Source organism: Athene cunicularia (assembly GCF_003259725.1).
Source record: "Athene cunicularia isolate RWA chromosome 1 unlocalized genomic scaffold, athCun1 chr1_part1, whole genome shotgun sequence".
Classification (NCBI taxonomy): domain Eukaryota; kingdom Metazoa; phylum Chordata; class Aves; order Strigiformes; family Strigidae; genus Athene; species Athene cunicularia.
In genome coordinates, this window is record NW_020799091.1 from 76,074,577 (window position 1) to 76,097,347 (window position 22,771).

At 36.3% G+C, this 22,771-nt stretch overlaps 1 protein-coding gene across 1 annotated transcript in view; it reads left to right on the top strand.

The window, feature by feature from the left end:
• The window catches only part of STS (steroid sulfatase), a 110,899-nt gene that overhangs the window by 45,726 nt on the left and 42,402 nt on the right, over positions 1-22,771 (top strand). The window contains 1 exon segment of the mRNA XM_026845028.1: positions 19,919-20,056. Within this exon segment, the coding sequence (XP_026700829.1) occupies positions 19,919-20,056 (138 nt within the window).

Here is a 22,771-nt window from a genome sequence, read left to right on the forward strand (position 1 = left end):
GAAGCCTTGCCTCAGCAGGGGGTGTGGGCAAGGTGACCTCCAGAGATCCCATCCAACCTCCTCTCTTCTGTGATCCTGTGAGATGCTGAAGAAATAATAAAAAAAAAATAAATCTATTCACTAAAGTCAATTCATGTTTTGAAACAAATCGGACATAACCTTTAAAAGTCATTCTAGAGGAACCAAGGAACACTTCAGTGAATCAAACAGAAGCACAATACTCTTGTGATACTATCCTCCTCTGCTCCTCTCTTGTGAGAGCCTACCTGGAGTACTGTGTGCAGCTCTGGCATCCCCAGTACAAGAAAGACATGGACCTGTTAGAGCAAGTCCAGAGGAGGAACAGAAAATGGTCAAAGGACTGGAGCAGATCTCCTCTGAAGAAAGGCTGAAAGACTTGGGGTTGTTCAGCATGGGGAAGAGAAGGCTCTGGGGAGACCTTATTGCTGCATTTCCATTTATGAAGGGAGCTTATAAGACAGATGGAGAGAGACTTGTTACCAGGGCCTGTATTGACAGGACGAAGGACAATGGTTTTAGACAGCAAGAGGGTAGGTTTAGATTGGACATAGGGAAGAAATTGTTTACAATGAGGGTGTGAGACAATGGACCAGGTTGCGCAGAGAAGTGGTGGATGTCCCATCACTGGCAGTGTGTAAGGTCAGGTTGGACAGGGCTTTGAGCGAAGTGACCTAGTGATGACTGTCCCTTCTCACAGCAGGGGTGTTGGACTAAATGAGCTTTAAAGGTCTCTTCCAACCCAAAACATTTTGTGATTATGTGTTGCTACATCGTTGACAAAATTTTGAGGATGCTAATGGTATCTTAATTAGGTTTTCCTTACAGGGAAGTACAGTGCCTAACTTTTTTTTTTTTTTTTTTTTTTAACCTTGTATATTTGAATAAAGTGAACCTTACCTGAGGAACATTTATGACTTGTCCAAGCATTTCTGATACTCTGCTACACAACTCTTCAGGGCGATATGTGGCCTATAATGAAATAAAGCAAAGCAGAAATAAATTATATTTAACTGAGAAGGACCAGCTAGGGTACAATCCAGTAGAACTAGATTGTAGAACCAGGAGAACTAACTGAAAATCAGACCACTTTTCACATTGTTTTTCTTTGATTCAGCTGTTATCATGATTAAGAAATGTCTATAAATGTTTTTCTTCACACAGTGTTTTCAAAGAGGAAGGGCAAAAGTTCCACCAAGTCACCTCCAGATGTTTGTGGAAACATCTTGTTCCATAATTAGTTTTCCCACTATTGTAAAAGAGACGATATCAATATGTATGCACAGGATTATGCTGCAGCTCTTAATTCCTACAGTGCCGAAATGTGAGATGAAAAAACCTAGATTCTTATATGCCTTTTATCTGATGAATGTGTGCATGTTTAAATAATACTCAGTGTATGTGGATTGATCACATCCTCTACTTTTAACTTCTATTCGGCTCTGGAATCATGTGAATCATGGGTCTAAGTGTAAACCATTCCAATTTAATATAAACCTTTTTTGTTGACACCTATGTATTTTTTCTCTGTTTTAATAATAGATGTACCACTGCTTTAGTAATATATGGAACACATGCTTTCGGAAACAAAATGAAAGCTACTTCTAGAAAATTGCAAAATATTTAGGGGAAATGGAGAAAACTGAACTATGGCCACAAGACTTTCCATAAAATATTTGAGTAAATAAAATAAAATTGTAATATTTTTTTTTCCACTTAGTCTACCCTGAAGTTGTATTCTTAGATGTTCCGGGTTTTTTTTTCAAATGTTCTTTCCTATATTAAGCAGTAGCTATCTTCTTTCTGGGAAACAGCATAGTATTGGTAAGTTTCATCTGAACTCTATGTCTCTTCTTTTCCATATAATTGTTAGTGGCTGTTATCATTAATTCTTACATCTTTATTTCACTTTACAGTGTTTGTATGCTTTCAACCTCTATTTAGAACCCTAATCTATTAGGATCAATCTAAAAATGTACCACAAATCTTCTGAGAATTGTGAATTATGCTAAAAATCAAAATAATCATTGATAATATGAAAGCCAAAAAGAAATCCTATTGTTTTGAGAAAAAAATGAATGAGCTATTCTGATTTTTTTTTTTTTCAGAAAAAAAAATCTTATACACAGAATGAGCCTAATTTATCATGGCTTTTCACCTGATGCAGTAATTTGTAACAGTGCAAAGTCAATTTAAAAGATAAGTAGAATGATGCTACATTGTCAGAAGTGGTGGATAAGCAGGCTCAGATCGTTTTATCCAGCTATTATGAATGTGACATAAACTTAGCTGAGCCTGAAAACTGAAGATGCTAATGGTGCATTCCTCGACCTTGCTTTCCTGATTTTGTACCGGTATACCTCTCAAGTTTAGAAGGTTTATTTTTAAACTGTTTTTGTTATCATGAGAGATGTTCAGCCAGCATCTCTGAGGAAGATGGTATTCAGCCAGTACAGGTACTCTATAACTAGAACAGCATTTCTCCACCCTGTTCTGCCATCCTGCTCTTGTCCTAACATTAAGAGACTGTTTCCTCAGCTAAGACAGTAGTTAAGCTCTTGAAGCACATTATAGGTCAGATCTGGGAAAATTGTCAATAAGGGTGCAGATTAAAGACATTTGTAGTTCTGCCTTTTATGATGTGGATGCTTTCCAGTTACGATCTGGGCTAAAACCCAAGCTCATTTCATATGTCACTAAGCAGCAATGACTTTCAGTCACTACTGAACAGGGCTGAATTTAAGAGGTGACTCAGTGATGAAAGACTCCCATTTCCACTATGATAAGCCTCCTGAGCTACCTAATCCTCCTTAAGTACAGTTTCCTTTTTCTATATTACATCCTTGTACACAGCAAAGCTCCTTCTTAGAACATTATTTACAAGATTACAAAGAACGTCTTAAGCAACCATTCCTATAGCATTTTTTAAATCAGTCAAGTTTAAATAATGTCTTAGTAACACACTCCATGATGGAAAACTTCAGTGTGATTCAGCTTGTGGTAGTAATGCTGTGTTGTTCAAAATTTGCTGCCAGCTGCTCAGCAGATTTCATTTGCATCTGATATTGCAGGAGTTAAATTGTCAAGCACAAGATGTGTTAGTGCACTGTGCATTTTACTTTAAAAAAATCTAATCATAACTTTCAAAAATTTAAAGGCTTCCTATTAGTTATGAACCTCTGAAAACTGGGTCTAATACAAAAACATTGAAATGACATCTAACACGGTGATCACAATGCTCCAATCAGTGGAAAAATTAGCACTGCTCTTGAGACAAGCTAATTTCCATAAGTAGGAGAAAGCTCAAAGCTTGTTTTAGATAAGCTAGGGATAAGAGAATCCAAGCAACTCTCCAAGCAATAAGGATAGGAAGTTCTGTGATGAAATATGCTACAAACCTTCTGTCTAACCTTTGCACCTAAAGTTCAATTTCACATATAAATAGTATGGTGGGATTTTGTTTCTTGCTTAAGGTGGGTGTGGAAGGTTATTATCAGTGGGATTAAGAACACAGTAAAGATTTAAACCAAAATTGACCTGCAGGAATACAGTGATTTCTATGTATGCTTACTTGAAGGTTGCAATGAGGAAAATGAATGGGGCTAACTTTATCCAAACTGTAGATAATCTCCAAAATACAGATTGGGAAAGCAGTTTAAAAAGACTCTACTAAAGATTTTACTGGTGGAGTACCTCTGCATAGCAACCTTTTTAGCACAGATACTGTCAAGCTGTTAAGAGGAATTACATTTGCCCTGTCCCAAAGAAACTCTATGGGAATTTAGTAAGCCAGTCACCCAGAACAAGGGATCAGAATGGCAGACTTTGCTCACTTTGGAGGAAGTGTCCCTGCTGTGAACCTGAAACCTTTGGCATTGTCCTATGAACATGATTTTGCCATCCTTTTTCTTCAACACATGGACACTGAAAGCAATATCTATCTAGGTATTTATAGAGCTTGTAATCATGGTATTAATAAAGGATGCAACTGAGCTAGTAGGTGAAGAACGTTGATGGTAGAAGTTACATATCTATGAAGGAAGCCTAAACGTGAAACAGAGGAGCAGAGAAAATAAAGATGTTGGGATTTTTAATGTGGGAATTTAAACCTTCCCACCCACACCCCTTCCTTTTACTTTCAGATATTTTTGTAGGGGATTACCCAGTACCTTAATATAACTGATACAGTCCATGAATTCATGCAAATACACAGAAGACACAAGTGAACATTGTAGGGCTATCTAGTCAAGTACTCAAAGATAGGAAAAATCAGTCTTCCTGTGCTTGTGTTTTATGGTACAGTTTTTAAGCATATGTTTACATGCCATTTCTTTTCCCATTGGAACCCGGTCTCCTCATCAAAGAGTGCCTTCTAATGAGCAGCTACTCAACAGTAGGTATATTCCTCATTGTTAAATATGAATTCTCATGTTTTATTTAACACACACTATTGAAGTCTGTTTTGAAGACATATTTCTTTGACATCTCTTATCTTTTCTGTGGCATTACTTTGCTGGAGTATATAACAGATTCACAAATGAGCATTTTCACAGTCTTTATAAGACAGGGGAATCTTATTATTCTGTTTCCCAGAAGAAAAACTAAGGCAAAGAGATGATGTTCAGATTTACTTACTGAGGTATAGCGTTGCTGCCAGTCACCCACTAATCCAGCTCTGGATCTGTAGTAAAACATTGGGACTTTAATTCAGCTGGTATGGGAATGGGGAGGGGGGGAAGCAAGCCATTTATTCTTCCAGGTCTTGATCCATGTTGGAGGTGGGAAATGGTTAGAATGTGCACCTAGACCCAGGTTTTCTTCTGGTCTTGGGGATTAAGTGTCATTTTTTAAGGATAATTAAATATCTTCACCAATATATGAACTATAATGATATGAACAGTTTCTGTGATGATCAGGAAATGTCTTCCAGCTTTCTACCATTTATTCATACCTGGCTGCATCTCATTTAGCTGTAGAAAAAAACCTAAAACTGGCCATGTGCATTTCAGTTTCAGTGATGATATTGAGAATTCTAGAGGTTCTTTTAAAATCATCCCTGCTGTTTCTTGGAGAAAGACATAAAAATTTTTCATGCTGCTTTTGAAATGTATATTAATTAATTTAATACCTTACTATTAAAAAAAGAGGGGAACTAGTTCTCAGTGAAAACAGTAATCATACAGTAAAGCTGATGGCTGTATCAATTCTGTGTTGTAAACTATTGTTCATCAGCAGGCTGGTTCCTAGTAGAGAATTTCCATGCAGAAATTTTTCACTGCTGAATCACAAGGCTCAAATTCCAGGTGGTAATAAGCTCTTATTGATGAGGTTGGTAAAACTGCCTTTTTTATTAACTATGTCTGGGTTTTTTTCAATGGTAGGATACATTTGACTGCTAAAACAACCACACTGTATAATAGGCAGGCTGATAATACTACCAAAGATTATTATTCTTTTAGAAAACAGTTCTGTATTTTGCATTACAGAAAGATTTTTAATCATTCTGTATATTAATAATGAAATATATTAATGAGATAAATAGTGAAATTTTTAAGGTTAGGGAAAGCACTAGAGTAATGATGCTGTGATTAGTGAAAGACAGGCTGGTAAAGTGATAAATTTGCTTTTCTCCAGCTTTTTTCATCACTACTTCTTTGTAAAATAAGTCATTTATGTTTCAGTGTAGGGGACTATTTAAGGAATACTGACACTGAATCTTTATTATGCTTTCCTATCTGTTATTTTTTAATGTTACTGTTTGGGGTTTTTTTGTGTGTTTTTTTGTTTGTTTGTTTGGTTTGTTTTGGGTTTTTTTGTTTTTTTGTTTTTTTTTTTTTTCCATATTTCATTTACTGTACTCAAGTATTTTTAACTATTTTGAATGCTTTCTTTTTGTTTTTTTCTTTTGGCTTAGTTCTTGTATTTGTATACACACTTCTATTTTTAAGTCATTCCCTCCCCCTACTCACCCGTGGAAGTTTCTTTATAACATTTTCTCATGAAGAGCATGTTGTAGCAACTCTGAGAACACCCAACAGATTTTATGTTACTGTAGTAAGCACAATAACCAGAGGAACACCTGACCCCTAAGGGCTGAGTTGCTTCCTTGAGATGATAAAAGAGAGACTCCAGGATAATAAAATTCCTACCTTAGACCAGCATGAAGTTGTATTCCACAGCTTCAGTAGATCTTGCAGATTGCTGCTACCACAAGAGGGGAGGCAGAGCACCCTTCCCTCTCTTACCTCCTTTTTCATAACAAGCTTTCAGGAAGGGCAGAAAGGAGGAAAAAGAGGAGAAGCATCTTCCTTTCTCAGTATGCGCCCTTTTAACAGTCTACTAGATGGAGTAATCTGTAATGTCACAGTTTGCCTAAAATTTTGTGTGGTCAACTTGGCCCTTAGGTACTACAGTTTATGTGGTTTTAAAGTACTGTTGCCATTTCTGTGTTATGTGAACAAAGGATATAGGTCTTTAGGCTCTTGTATTTCAGTGGATGAGATATTTGTGGGTTAAAAATTTACTTTACTTCCATTTTTGAATCAGACTAGAATTTAAAAACAAAGCAAGCAAACAAGAACTAATACAAATGTAAATGTGCTTTTAATCTTATCGAATTGCCTGGCCTGAAAAATCAATATGAATTTTCTCTTCCTGCAAACCCAAAGTTAACTTAATGCCAGATGTTTGAAATAAATAAATAATAGCTCAGGATGTCTCAGTATTTCTAGCAAAGGTACGGAAGATACTATTTTTGGCACTATGAAAAGTATAGCTGTGTGTACGGTATAAGGTTGTGTGAAAGATATCAAAGTGCATCTAATCCAAAGTATAGTTGATTTTGGCACCACAAAACAACAGAACACACATTAAGCAGGTAATAAATGAATATGTTTTTTTCTTTATTTAGAATTGGAACAGATATAATTTATCTGTTCAGTTTGGTAGACAAAGAATTGGACATGAGCCAGCAATGTGCACTTACAGCCCAGAAAGCAAATCGTACCCTGGGCTGCATCAAATTAAGTGTGGCTTGCAGGTCAAGAGAGATGATTCTTTCTCTGGATTCTCTCCCCTCTACTCCTCTCTGATGAGAGCCACCTGGAATACTGTGTCCAGCTCTGGGTTCCCCAGTACAAGAAAGCCATGGACCTGTTGGAGCGGGTCTTGACGAAGGCCACAAAAATGGTCAGAGGGCTGGAACACTTCTGTGGAGAAATACGGACAGCTAGGGTTGTTCAGCATGGGGAAGAGAAGGCTCTGGGGAGACCTTATTGCTGCATTTCCATTTATGAAGGGAGCTTATAAGACAGATGGAGAGAGACTTGTTACCAGGGCCTGTATTGACAGGACGAAGGACAATGGTTTTAGACAGCAAGAGGGTAGGTTTAGATTGGACATAGGGAAGAAATTGTTTACAATGAGGGTGTGAGACAATGGACCAGGTTGGGCAGAGAAGTGGTGGATGCCCCATCACTGGCAGTGTGCAAGGTCAGGTTGGACGGGGCTTTGAGCGAAGTGACCTAGTGATGACTGTCCCTTCTCACAGCAGGGGTGTTGGACTAGATGGTCTTTGAAGGTCCTTTCTGACCCAAACTGTGCTGTAATTCAATGATCACATCATACTGAAACTTTTGAAACATTTAGTAATGTGTAATGTCAATAAATATGAAAGAGCCACTGTCATTACATTGTTTTCAGATGATCAGTTTATAAAATTCTGGGACTCCTTAGCTATGAATTTTCTAAATCTGAAATTAGAATTTCTTTTGTCAGATAAGGAAGTCTGTGATTCAATTTCTTGCTGACAACTTGAATTGATAAGAAACCATTAAGGAATGTATTCAAAAGTTTGCTATGGGTGTTAAATGGTAAGTAGCATTTTCTTTAAAACAGAAACAAGGGGTAAAAGAATAAAATACAGTACCTTGAGTATATCAGAAGTTTTGATAATCAATGTTTGAAAAAAAGCCTGTTCTGTTTATAAAACTCTTTCATACATAATTGAGCTACTTCAGTGACAGCCAGGAAATTCATTTTAACAAAATGTCTGTTATAGGTCTGCTGCCATCTCTGAAGTTGAGACTTCTTTCCCTTTTGGCAGATTCTTTCCTTTCCCTAGATGTAAAAAGAGATCTTGGCCTTTCCAGTAGTATACATTTGGAAATATGGTTATGATGCAGTGTTCCAAAACCAGAGCCTTAGCACCGGGTTCTCTCCCATATTGATATGAACAGTCCTATTGAAGTAAGTAGCCAGGGTACATTTAATGTATTTCCATATCTGCAATACCAGTTTTATATTATTTTCAGTACTTTTTTTGCCTTCCTGATGTGAGAGGTGCACTTTCACCTAATATTTGAATCTGGACTTCTTTTCTTGTCAGCTGCTCATATGCCACAAGCAGATAATTTTTTTTTTTTTCCTTTATTTGTTGTTATTCTTGGTTAGTTCTTCCCAATGGATTGTCACAGGAGACCACATAGTATTTTTCCTTCCACTTGGCTGCTTTTCATTGCTTGGCATCTCCTACAATGATCAGTCCCTATTGATAATAGCTTATTGGAACATAATTATTTAAGCAATTCTGGAAAGACTACGTTTTAAGAAGGAGGAAAAAAAGTGTCTTACAATTAAGATAAAAAGGGTGATATCAATTTGACATACTTTTATATTACACCTCCTTTTGGAAGGTGTCACTTTTTAGATGAGTTAACAGAAATTTTTTATTTTATTTATACTTTCCTTTTATATATAAACATTTCTCAGTTCCATAAAACTCATGTATTAGTTATTCTTTCCTAAGAGCTGAAGAAGGTATCTTCCTAAATCCAATGAGAATGAGATGAAATTAAGATCAGGTTCTTCATGTAGCAATACAGAAGTGTCTCTAGTTGGAAAGCACCCAGGTTCCTCAATCTCTTTTTTTTTTTTTTTTTTTTTTTTTAATGAAGTGGGTTTTAGGGACATGATTGAAGAAGGAAGAAGTGGTCACTTGACTAAGCAAGATGATAAATACCCTGATAAATATCTGTTCTTTTTAACCATGCTGCAATAGATCTGCTGTTTGCATAGGATGATGTAACTGCACTGAAGTCAATGGAACTGCGCTGACTTGAAGTCAAAAACTATGGATGCTCTATGAAAAGTCTGTGATTCTTCAAAAATAATAGTATCACAGCCTTCGAAACAATCTATTTTCTGTTGATGTATTTTTAATAAAAAAGAAAAAAAAAAAAAAGAAAAGTGAAAACCATGTAATATAAGAAGTATATCCTTAGTTTCAAAGTTTAACTATAATGTCAGAAAGACAGTAAACAAATGGTCCACCTTTCTAATATGTGCAAGACAGGGCTAAGTATGTGGCCAGCAATAGCTGGCAAAGCAGAGGAGGAAAGTAGAGGTGGCTGCCAGAAGCTCACAGGCAGGGGGAACCACCATACAAGTGTCAAATGCCCATTAGCAGGAAAGTAGAGCGAAAACCAGAGCCAAAGGTAAGGATGATGTCTGTGCAGCTGAAAGTGGGCTGAAATGTCCCACCTGTCTCATGAAGTCCTCATCGGGGACAAAGTGTCCAACAACATAAAAAGATGTGACTGAGGACAGAGTAAAACATAATGTAAATTCTTTTGCATCCACCACAGCACATCCTACAGGACAAAGTTTGAGCATCTTAGCATGGTTTTATAGGCAGTGCTGCTATGATAGCTTTTTAACCAGTATTATTTTAATAGGCACAAATTTGGCAGTTGTCCTTAAAAAAATCCCTAAAACATGTGGGACATATCCTAAATATTCTTGCCAGTTTAGAGCTGAAGTAGTCAAGCCCCATATCCCAAATTTCTCAGTCCATTCCTATTTCATTTTTTCTGTGATTCTGCTGTAGTTGGTCAAGCAGTTGCAATAAGCCCCAGGTGCTGCTCATAAAAAGTAGATGGCTGAGTTAAAGAGAGCTTTGAGGACTTTCTTGGCAAAAAATCCTAGAGAATAACATCACATTTTTCTCTCACAATGTAAACTGATTTTCTGGTGACATTTAATTATGTCCCTTGTTCTATATTAATTTTAGGAATACAGAGAGAAAGAGAGTACAAAATAATTGTTTTAAATAGAAGGCACTGGTGTAGTAAATACCGTATCAGGAAACGTATGCATATGCTCTATCCTACTGTTGTCATATTTAATTGCTGACTCTTGATAGCAATACAGTCAGTTCCTGAATATAGCTAGCCATGCTTTTCTGTGCCTTTGAGAGCAGAAATCTCATTGCTGTTGTGTACTTCTCTCTGTATATACCAGTCTGTTACAGAACTATTCATGTGAAATGTGAAGATTTCAAACCTTTTCTCTTCAAGGATGTCTATCTGTATACAACTTCCATAGATTTTATGTTACTGGTTCAGAAAGAACTAGTCCTTTTAAAAAATACATTAATACAGAGGGACTAACCCTGCACCTACCTCACTATCCATAGAAATAGTGCTGTTCCCATAAGTAAAAACATGCTGATTGGGGCTTTCCAGTGGTTACTTGCCATCTGTGCTTTGGGGAGTTTGCCTTCTCACTATTCCTTTCTTCCCCTAATACTATCTATTTACAGTTAGATTAATTTGTTCCTTGTATCTATGCTAATATTTCAGGTGATCTGTGGTGGTGCTATGTGAATGATCCTTCCACATCTCAAATATAGATTGATCCTAAAAACCACATCTTGCTGTGATCCTTGTATGCAAAGCAGAGGTCTTACAGGAATCTGTCTTGCCTTCACACAGGAAAGTCTCATAGATCCATTTTTGTAAATTCCCATTACAAACCAAATCACACGTAGCATTCATATCCTTGAACCTTTGTAAAATCAGATTAATAACTCTATTAGTAATTTCACATCACATATTTGCTTTATTCACATGTAAGAATCAGATAGAGCAAAGGCAAATAAATGGGCCTAATGTTCTCAGGGTTCTCCATGATTTTATGCCCCCAACATGTCTTGAGGGCATAAAATACCTCTTGGCCTAAGCAGAGACCTCAAGTATTTCCAAACCAATTTAAAATGAGAGTGACATATTTCTCTTTCTAGACCTCAGACTAGAAAAATACAGGGTTTTTTTTTGTTTTGTTTTGTTTTTTTTCTTGGAGACATCTGGTGTGCTACTGAGTACTACTCCGAAACTTCATCAAAAGCTCTTTCCAAATAGGCTGGGAATATTGTTTCAAGAGCACTTAGATGAATTAAGGAATCAAAGTCCCATTTCATAAAGTAGTGAGCAATCTTCTGAGCTAGTCAGCTATGATCAGTGAGGATGACCTCAAAAATTATTTGCCTTCCCTTCTGAAAGGATCCTCTGGAATTTAAATCAGCATAGATACTGTCATATTGAACACACAAACATACGAAAGAAAAAGGAGAATAATTTGAAATAAAAACCCAAAACTGAATCATAAAGAAAGATTTGTGGTCTTCGATTTATTTGACATTTTTTGCTAAGTTCAGCATGTCATCTAGAGAAGTCAGATTGGAATTTACATTCATTAGTGGAAAATTCCCTTGAGGACAGTTTTCACAGGCTTGCTTTCTTATTGGTATTAATACTGTCTCTACAGAGATTCATTCACAGCTAGCATGGTTTGAAGATGGTGATTGCATAGTAGGCTTAGGCACAAAAGCCACTGAGTGGCACAAAAAACACTGAGTTGCCCAAAAGCAATTAGAGAAGTAGGTGAATTAGCAAGTGTGCATGGTGATGGTCATGTCAAGGGGGAAAAAAGACATCTTGTGTTTTGGGACTGTTAATGCACAGCTACTTCCAAGTGAGATTAAACTTGCACAGTTAAAAACAGAAAACTGGGAAATGATAAGAATTAAGATTTACTGAGGAATATTAATTCGCTGTTGATAAAACTCCTTTTAACTTTATCATATATGATTTACAGCAAATGGTTAAAACCTGCTCCCAAGTTTAGCAAAGATTTAAAAAGTTTGGCTATTGAAAGACAAGATATGGTTAGGCTCTAATGTCAACCAATTTTATCACAGTTACAATTTTCATAAAAGTTATAAAAGTGAAACAAACACACTGACAAATACTTTGAAATTTTCAGAAAAGTGCAAAGGATTAAAATTTGGGGTTAAATTACTTGCCCTGTTTTAATTCTTCATAATTCTTCATACTTTAATCTGGCAAAATGTTGGCATTATGCATTTGGATCTAAGAGCATATACATATTCAGCTCAAAACTCTGTCTGATGTTAATAAATGTTTAAACCTTTGAAGATATAGAGAAGTGTTTCTTTTATCGCTCTACAATTACTGAATCAATCACCATCAGTTTATATTGGAATGATCAAATAGCTGAAGTCTTAACTTCATTTGACAGTCTAATTATAAAAAGAATAGCATCCTTAGGTTGTCATTATAATTTACCTAGGTCCTACCTGAAGAAATCCCTTCCAAAATTTGCAAGAAAACATGGGAGACCTTGAAGAGGGGAACTAGACAGTGTCTTTTGCATTATGCATCTTAGTTGCATGTGTGAAATAGATCTTATTCTCAGATGCGTGCAGAATGATGATGCAAATTTACCCAAAAAGTTATCACAGCTGTCATGCAATATGCAAATGCAGTGGACCCTCCTAAAATTGCATGACCATCTCTCATATTTTAGCATTTTAAGCAGTCTGAAAATTACGATTTACATTAGAAATACACAGACTTATGTTCAACAGATGTAAGGTCTAAAAGTGAATTTTGAGCAATTATTAGCCAATTTAAATACTAATAAGAAGATATCCAAATATTTATACTTCTGACCTTCAATGATCCATCAGTAATATTGTAAATACGATGATCATTCTATCCTGCATTGTCTATATTGCAGCTACACTTACAGATCTTCACAACTTTCATAACCACAACTTTTTGCTTTATTGTCTACATGTATTTATATATATTTAAAGTCATTCCAACTTTCACAAATACAAAAATAATTTGAACCCTATATGAATAAGAAAAAATGAGATGTGATACTTCTCTCTATGAAAAACTTATGCATAAGTCAAAATTTTGTTGATTTATTCATAGCTGCTAGCAGTGTATACCTAATCTGCTGTGCACTATGCTGGAAATTTATCTTGAGGGTCCGAGAGACGCATTATACTTATAAAACTGTATAAACAGTCACAAGCCAATTACAAGTTTGCAATTACATGACAATCCAAATCCAAACAGAAAGCAAATTCGCACCGATAGCTTAGCTGGCTCCACACCGAAGTTGCTTTGCTTTTTCAAAAAGACTGCCCTTCTCCAAGCACTTGCACTGATTTTACTTGTCTCACCCTGAGTCTAGGGGAATCCAACAGGAAAATGTTTGATGTTCTAGAGACTGTCTGGACCTAGTAGCTACTGATTTGAATGGTAATTGTTGGTAGTTAAATCTGGGGCAAGTGCCTCACCTGACCTCATTGTGAAAAGAATTTACAATTTTTGGCGTCAAATTCAATCAAGATAGGTGAGCAGCATATGAAAATGCTTCTTTTGCTTCATTAGAAAATGATTATAGTAACTATGTCAGATGTAGAGGTGTACACTATATATAAATCCCACCCTCTATGTATCTACAGTATGCACAGGTGGATCTTGATTTTGCTAGCACCAGAGTTTCAGTATAGGATTCATCAATCCTATGATATTTTGAACTGCCAACAGTGGCAGGTTTCAACTATCTTCTGAGCTGAAGGGAGACTGTCAGCACACCAGCAGAGACAGGAAATCCACTTCAGACTAGGTCTACTGAGGTCCCATAGACTGAATGCCCATCAATAGTGTGAGTGCCTCAGGTGCATTCCTGGAGTCCGTCCTTGCATTTAGTTTAATTCAAAAGGAATCCAGGTGACAAAATCTAAGTGGGTTTTGCTAGGCAAACAGACATATATTAACTGTCCATGATCAGACTTACTGTAATTATATGCTCCTGATCTGAGTTAAAACACTAATATAGATGTGCTTTTTCAGAACCATATGCTACTTGTTTGGCAGAATGTCCTGTTGACACTGAAGATCCCACTAACCTATCCTAGAAACTTAGCACATATGAGACTCCAGCTTTGTACTCTGGAGAAGACTTCATCGTATGGGCTCTTTCCATAGCATAACTATAAAAATAATGTTAACACTGTAGGACTGAATCAAGACTTTCCACTGAATCTACACTCCATTTTCTTCCTACAGGAATTATTGTACATTTTGTAATTAGTTATGCATTTATTTTCTGTTCTAGCCAAACAGTTATACTAACTAGTATTCACTCTCACCTTTGAGGTTCATATGCTAATGCCTCCCCTATGCAGAATCACTCTCTTAGGTGGATGTGTTCTGTTGAATGGCTAGATAATGTGCCGTAACACAACCTATTGCTTCGTCCCAGAATTTCCACTTTCCAGTGGTTGTGTTCTAGCTCTGAATGTTAAACACATTGCATGCAGGGTTTATGTACTGTTCACCATATGTGCAGCCACTTCTTGTGCTGCTGTCAATGGTTTCATTATTTTCCATCTTTACCTCAAGTGTTGTGCTCAATGACTAGGTCTGAAAGTGATAATTACTTCCCCACTGCAGAGACAAATTCATTTACATATTTATCAAGGGGAAACTGTATGGCTCTGAGCATACCACAGAAACATTTGCATATTTATAACCTGAAATGTACAAAAGCTAAAATTAAGATAGGGATGTCTTGGTCTTAGTTACTAAGCTTGTTTTTATACAATGGTTTTAGTCAGTGGATTTTGTAATCAGATCAGTGTATTAAAGAGTGAAGTATCTTTCTTCATCATACAAAATCAACTCAGAAATTTAAATGATTGTTAGCTTGTGAAAGATGGTGTGCATAAGTTGCAACATTACGTTTTCATAAGGTGAAAATCTTAGCCTTTGAGCCCTGAAGAAATGATGAACAGTGGAATTACCTTAATTAAACTCCTCAAGAGGCTTTCTATGCAGTTGAATGGCATCAATATATTTTCTGGGATAAATACGGGCTTCCAGATAATTATGCATGTAGGGTTAATTTGTAGGTGTTTATGCATGTATTCAAAGCATTCCTGGCTTTCCACTCACAGAGGTGAACCCCTTCAGCTGACTACAAGTTAGTTGTGATTCTGACTAATGATGCTATTCAAAAACAAACATTAGTATCAGTAGGGAATTCTGAAACTGAAAATAAAATAAATAAATAAATAGATAAATAAAACCCCCAAACCCAAACTGCCTCTTTTAGGCAGAGATGTGATGGCTGATCTTCCCAGATCACTCTTTCTCCAATAATTGTCTCAAGCTTACTGTAACCTTCTGGATGCAACAGAAGCATGTGAAGGTCTGCTGGAGTGGGGAAATAATGTTATATTTACAGGAACTCCCTTTCTCTTCAACTGTCTTGTCCTGAGACAGATCCTTAACCCTCCTTCTTAATCCTGTTGTTTCTTTGAATCTGGCATACAGTTTTAAATCTTTCCTCACAAATAGAGAGACTTTGTTGTCCCAATGCCTAGATTACACAGACATATTCTGTATTCTAGGGCTTTTTATTCATAATTTCAGCAAGACTCTAAATTATTTCAAATTAATACAAATAACATTTCTGTCCTATTGACTTCAAATGACAGTGAGTTAATTTATGAATCAAATGCATATGTTCATATGCTTGCTTGACTAAATCTTTGAACAGTTTTCCAAATCACTAATATGTTTGAAAACACATTGGTTTTCAATATTTGTACCTTTTTTCAAATAAATAGTCAATTTTTTATAAACCCCATATATTAATGTAGATGAGCACAAAAGGAGTTTTATGAGGTTCAAAACTCCAGAAATCATATTCAGCATTAGAGAGGCTGGTTCGGCAACCATTCGTGTTGTATTAGAGAAGCTGAATAGTGGCACGGTACTCTCAGTTTCCTTCTAAAGAATAAAGTCAATTGCACTTAACACTTTCACATGGCTATCACTCCATTGAAACTGACATTTTCACTTTAAGAATGAAACAACTATTTATAATTTACCATGGTTTGAAGCAAGAGTGGAAAGCAGAATGTAGAGAGCACTCCTCAGTATATTTTGGAGGTAGCTTTACTTAAATTTTGGAAAACTGATGTACTAATTAAAACAAGTAACATCTTCATGCTGTTCTTGATCTGTTTTGTGTCTTAAAAAAATACAAATAAAAGAAGTGTCCAATAATCTAATGTTTTTTTCTGCTACAATGTTAGCCACCTATGTTGGGTATACATTCATAGAATGGCAATAGTAGGAGAAATGATCTGAAATTCTGGTTGCTAAATAGCTTGAGAAATTATGCAGCTCCTTCAGTGTTAGATTGATTTTGTTGTTCAGAAATGTTGTCTTTCCAAATCTGTTCTGTTCAAATCAGAAAAAAATGTAAATGGTACCATCCACAGAGATCAGTGCAGCTGTTAATTTTTAGAACATGGCTTTCAAGTGAGTCTTTTCAATCAGGAATCCTTCCATTTTTATTGATAATTTCCAATGCTGGGGATAGTAAGATATTGTTACTTGAACAGAGCTACAGTTTTCCTAGTATTTCGGTTTATTTATGCTACAGTTTCCTATACTGTATAAACACTTTAGATCCCAAAAGTCTTTAAAATTTTTATTGCTTTTGGCAACCAGCAATGAGACTCAAAGGGCTACTAAGCCTGCTGAATCCCCATTACTGTAATTCAAGAGCACATGACATATTAATACCCTTACAATCATATTTTATGGGTGAAGCAATACAGTTTTACCATCTTCTCTTACTCAGATGTCATTTATCTGTTCCGCACAGTCATTAAAGTGTGTTGCTCATGTAGTTGCATGTTTAGCAGTTTGGGTAGGATTCATCTTACTGTCCTTGATGTCTAAAATGGCATTTGGTTTTGAGCTAGTTGCCTGTCTTCTCTTTTTCAGTCAACAGTTAAAAAAGGCCTTTTAGCAGTTGTGATTCACCTCTTCCAAAGTCAACTAAAATAAGTTAGATTAAACTCCCCCTTGTACATTAGCTGGCATTGCCTAGGAATGTTTATACATCCATTTTCATTTAATTCTAAAGTCTCTATGAAATCTACAGAAATAATAAGAGTGGGGGAATTAAAATTAAAAATAAATTGCTATCAGAAAACAGTAAAGAATGTATTTTGCTTATTTTGTAGTATTTTCTTCTAAAATTTGTATAATATTGCATGTGAAAGGTATCCGTAGAAATCCACAGTACATTTTCTGCATTTTTCTTCCGTATTGGTTACCATTTAGAAATGCTAATAAGTGAATGCATTGCTTGTGTTAACAGTAACCACATCATTCAAATGCACTTTAGTGGGCCTTATCATCTGGTAGCACACACTTTATTGCTTATTTACAGTTTTCATTCTAGAAGGTGTCAGTGTTCAAGATTAAAATAGAAATTGAAGTTTTGCTTCATTTCTGTGAGTGCTTGTGAATGCCATTCTCTGATAATAGTGTTATTTGAATTAGCACTATTAGTCCATCTGTACGGAAAAATATTGTTGCTAAAATAAGTTTTCATGTTAGCATTTATTAATTAGCCTAATGTAGCCAATCCTCTTTGTGTTTAAAAATCCAAATGAAGGAAATGGAAGTTTTACCACTGAGTTCAACAAGTTTTGTATGAGACTTTCTGTGCATTTTATTAGGGTTTTTTTCCTGAAACAGGTGAGATTTTTTTTTTTTCAAGCCAAGTTAAGATACTCAACCTTGCTTAAAAAAAAAAAAAAAAAAAAAAAAAAAAAAAAATATTTCACTATTTGTGATAGAGAGACATTGCTCATTGCCTCCCATTTTTTCCCAAATTAATTAGAAAATCAAAATGGTCATTATTAAATGACAGCAGATGTCTCTAATCACCAGAGATCATTTAATGTGATATACATTACTGGATGAGTAGAATTCTTGGTTTATATCGATATTTTTATATACAGGGTGAATTTGAAAATCTAGTTTCATCAAGGAAAACTGTGTAGATAAAAAGTGCATTTGTGCATGTTATTGCACATGTATTTCTTTGGGCAATCTCATTTATTTTTACTGTCATAGGGTCGTAAAATCATAGCTTGATATGGGTTGGAAGGTAACTCTGGAGGTCATGTGGTTGAATATCCACACATAATGTCCTAATTTTTCTATATGCTCCACTTTTTTATCATCATTGCCACCTTTCCAAGGGATGTTATAATTACTTAGCAAGTACATTCTCCAAATAACCTCAGAGCCAATGGGAAATTGTTTCTTTCTTTTCTGGCACTAAGTCCACCTGCTGCAGCAAGCAAATGGCTTGTCAGATGGATCTGCATGATTTTCCTTCAACCCACCAACTTTAAAATGTCAGCCTTTGTAACAGATTTTCCTCAGCTCTGTTGGGAAATTTCAACTCCCACAAGGTTTCAAAATTTACATAAACAAATTCTCCTACTCTTACATTTCTTCTTTGCTCCTAGTTTACAAACAAGACCAATAGGTATCACTTATCTAACTGCTGATGTCCCTTTATTCATGACCAAGTCATTTGAGCTGATGAGCAATGAAGACAGTCAACCTTTTTAACAAGGCAGTTTTAGAATGCTGTAACATTAAAAGACAATTAGAAATAGTAGCAATAAGCTAAGGTAACTACCCCTTATCCAGAAAAAGAACATAGCAACAGAAATGATGATCTGAAAATTGTTAAAGAAGGCTGTGTATTTCAAAGTTCTTATCCTCTTTGACAAAATAACTGGGCACCAGCTGATGAATTAATTCTTAGTTGACAGGTGAGCAAATCAAAATTAAGTTTCAAATTGGACCATTGTTGGATGTTTAAGTAAAAAGAATAAAGATAAAATGGTTGTGAAGACCGAATTATCTTTATATGCTCTGAGATCCCTAACGAACAAGGTTAAAGCTCATTTGCAGGCCAATGTGAAGAAGTATATTCTTATACTTTGGTCAGTTTCCAGGACCAATAATTTTAGATTCCTAATCAGTATAAAATTCACTGGAGTAAGTTACAAAGAGCAGCTTCACTCTCTTTCATACAAAAACCCTCTTTAAAGAGCTCAGTCTAAATAGGTTTGAATGTAATTTATGTGCACTGCAAGGCTCTCCACAGTGCCAAGGTAGTGTGAGGAGCCCTTTGTGAAAATGAAGCATGAACCCATGGTGCCTTTGAGTTACAGAGCATATGCATGTGGTGGATTCCTTTTTTAAATATGTGCGTGTGTGTGTGTGTGTGTGTTTATTACCTTGCATATTTTTAGTTTAGTCCATGTCTATTCTTATGAGAAATTAGGGACTAATTACTAGGTTTGATATTGAAACCATGTGATCTCCAGAGGCACTCCATACATTAACTTCCTTTATTTTCTTAGAATGTCTTTATCTAACACTCACACTGAGATTTCTGCCATGTTGCCTCTAGGTTGCTAGGCAGCAAAGCTTTACCCCCAAACTGTTAGCTTTATTCTGCATGCTGAGACTTTCAGATATCCTCAGCAGTTTGAATCTTCTTGCTGAGGGGTCTCCTTGATTGAGAGCAACTGCTTCCAAAGGTCACTGTCTCTCTGTGGATCAGCCTTTTTCTCTGCTCTGCACAAATCTTCTCATTTTATACTTCAAGAAAACCTGTAGCAATTGAGCCATGGTCCTGATTGCATCAAGCCTTGTGCAATTGGTGCAATCATCCCCTACTGTATGCTGCATGGTGCAAAGACTTTGTATAATAATGTTTATATGGAAAGTGATCTTAAAAAGGCATAAGGACAAAAATGTATATATGTGCCAAGGCTAATGAAAAAGCCACTTGAATACATTAAAACTCTTGGGTTTTTTTCTTTTTTTTTTTTTTTTTTCAGGGCAGATTCTGGATGTGCTTGAGAAATATAATCTGACTGATAAAACTCTTGTATACTTTACATCTGACCAAGGGGCTCATGTTGAAGAAATCTCCAGTTCTGGAGAAGTCCATGGAGGATACAATGGTATATATAAAGGTGAACATTCTCTGATTATTCTTAAAAACTGTATTAGAAGCTATCATCTCCTTGGTTTTGTTCCACAAATGTAACATGCTCTGTGGCCAAGGTCAAAACTCGATTCCTTAGTAGTAAACTTCTCATGACTGTCATTCTAAATAAATATAAGCAGTAAATATAAGGGATTTACTTGTCAAATACAGCAGCTCAACCAGAGTACATGCTCAGCCAGAGCTCTGTAGAGTTTTAACACTAGCAAATATACTCTTGAACTGGGCAAGGATACAGCTTTGGAAGGATGTCAGTTCATAGTACTTTACTATAATGGCTGTATAGCACAATAGAAAGGGAAAAAAAAGGTGGTTTGTGAGCCATCAGGAATCATAAATAGGAGCTAAATACCATAGAGTGAGTGGGATCACATGAAGATGGGATACAGAGAAGACAGGATAACCATCAACAAAGTCCAGTGTATTCATTATAGAAAAAGTAAAGAAGGGATTTTATGTTAAAAAAGTAAAAATGAGGAGTTGAATTGAGTTTGAGATGGGCAAGTTCGACAACGGCCATTCAACAGCCAGAAGCAGGGGAGATTTCAAGCAGAAAAGACTGAGTTGGAGAAAAGAGTTTTGAAAAGAATTCATAACACACTGAATTGAAGATTCTCTGGAAACAGAGAGACTTTAGTTAAAAGGACAGAGTTTAGCACACTTTTCCAAGGGATGTTATAATTAGCAGGTACATTCTCCAAACAACCTCAGAGCCAATGGGAAATTTTCTCTTTCTTTTCTGGCAGTAAGTCCACCTGCTGCAGCAAGCAAATGGCTTGACAGGACATTAATATTACATTATCTGTTTTTTTTTTTTTTTCTGTGGAGACTTAAAATGTCTTTAAAGTCTACATTATTGTAATACACTTTTTGCTGGTGATATCACACAACTATACTGAAAGATACTGATTTTGTTGCAATATTGTGATCTTGTAGAAAGAAAAATTCTAGCTTAGCAAAAAGCCTTCCTCATATTGTCCATTCTCATATCCCTGTCATGGTGAACCCTTCAGTCAGCATGAATGTGATACACCACTGGATACCTTTCAGAACATAGTACCAACATGGGAATGAACATAATTATTGTCAGCAATATTATTTTTGACAAAAACAAACAAGAAGAGAAATAGGATGAGAGAATGAAGGATATATAAATGGAGGAATTCTGCTTGATAGAATGGCTGTAACATTCAGTCACAGGTTGGTCATGATCAAAGATTATTATTATTATTCAGTCACAGACTGCTCATACACAACATTATCAAATACGAAATAAAGGATTCCCTCTGACCAACTCCAGAAAATAGTGTTTTCCAATGTGCAGGTGGTGAACACACAACATCAGGAAAATGAATGTCAAAATGTTTTTAATAATATTCAATCTTATTGAAATAGGGTAGAGATGCTTTTTAAATTTTTTTTAATGAAATGCAGTGAATATTCTTGTCCTTTTACCAGACTTCTTTTAATTCTTTCACTAGGAAGTGGCTGTGTAATTTGTTTTCCCCTCATATTTCAGGGGACAAGATCAAAAAAATCCAGCAATTTTTGGAAAGTCATTTACCAAACATGAAACTTTTAGTTGTAGAGAGAAAGAAGGAAATTTCCTTTAGGTATGATTTTTTTTTTTTTAAATGGTATCACAGAACTACAAAATCACATAGCAGTTGAGTTTGGAAGGCACCCCCCAGTCTGTAGTCCTACCCCCTGCAGAGGAGGGTCAGGTAGAACAGGTTGCTTAGGGCTGTGTCCAGTCAAGTTATGAAAATCTCCAATCTCTCTGGGCAACTTGCTCCAGTGTTTGATCACAGTCACCATAAAAAAAGAAAAAAATTCTTATGTTTAAATGGAATTTTCCGTGCTTCAGTTTGTGCCCATTGCCTCTTGTCCTGTCAGTGGGCACTACTGAAAAGAGCCTGGCTCTGTCCTCTTTACTCAGGTAAATCCATGTATCCATATAGATGGGTAAAATCCCACTGAACCTTCTCCATGCTGAACAGTCCCAGCTCTCTCTTCATATGCCGTATGCTTCAACGGCTTAATTGTTTTCATGGCCCTCCTTTGAACTCACTCCAGTAAGCCCATGTTTCTCTTGTGCTGGGGAGCTCTGTTCTTGGACCCAGCACTCCAGGTGTGTATCACCAGTGCTGACCAGAGGATAAGGAACACCTTCCTCAACTTGCTGGAAACGTATTTCCTAATGCAGCCCAGGAAGATGTTGGCCTTCCTCGCCACAAGGGCACATTGCTGTCTCACATTCAGCAGGTTGTCCACCAGGACCCCCAGGTCCTTCTGTGCAGAACTACTTTCCAGCCACTCAGCCCCCCACCTTTGCTGGTGCTAGAGGTTATTCCTCTGCAGATGCAGGACTTGGTATTTCCCTTTGCTGAACTTCATGAGGTTCCTTTTGGCCCATTTCTCCAGCCTGCTGAGGTCCCTCTGGATGATAGCAGAACCATATGTGGTTCAGTCACTCCTCCCAGTTTTGTATCAGCTGCAAAACTTAAAAAAAAGGAAGATAAGCATATACAGTAAGCAGTAACAGTACAGTGAGGTTTTCAAGTGAGAAGACTCAACAGTTTTTAGTCAGTAGGTATCCGTCTGAGAAATGACCCTTGTATTTTGAGAGAGCTGCAAAGGAAATGCTACACAAGCAAACAAGCAATGCCAAAGTCATGAGGTT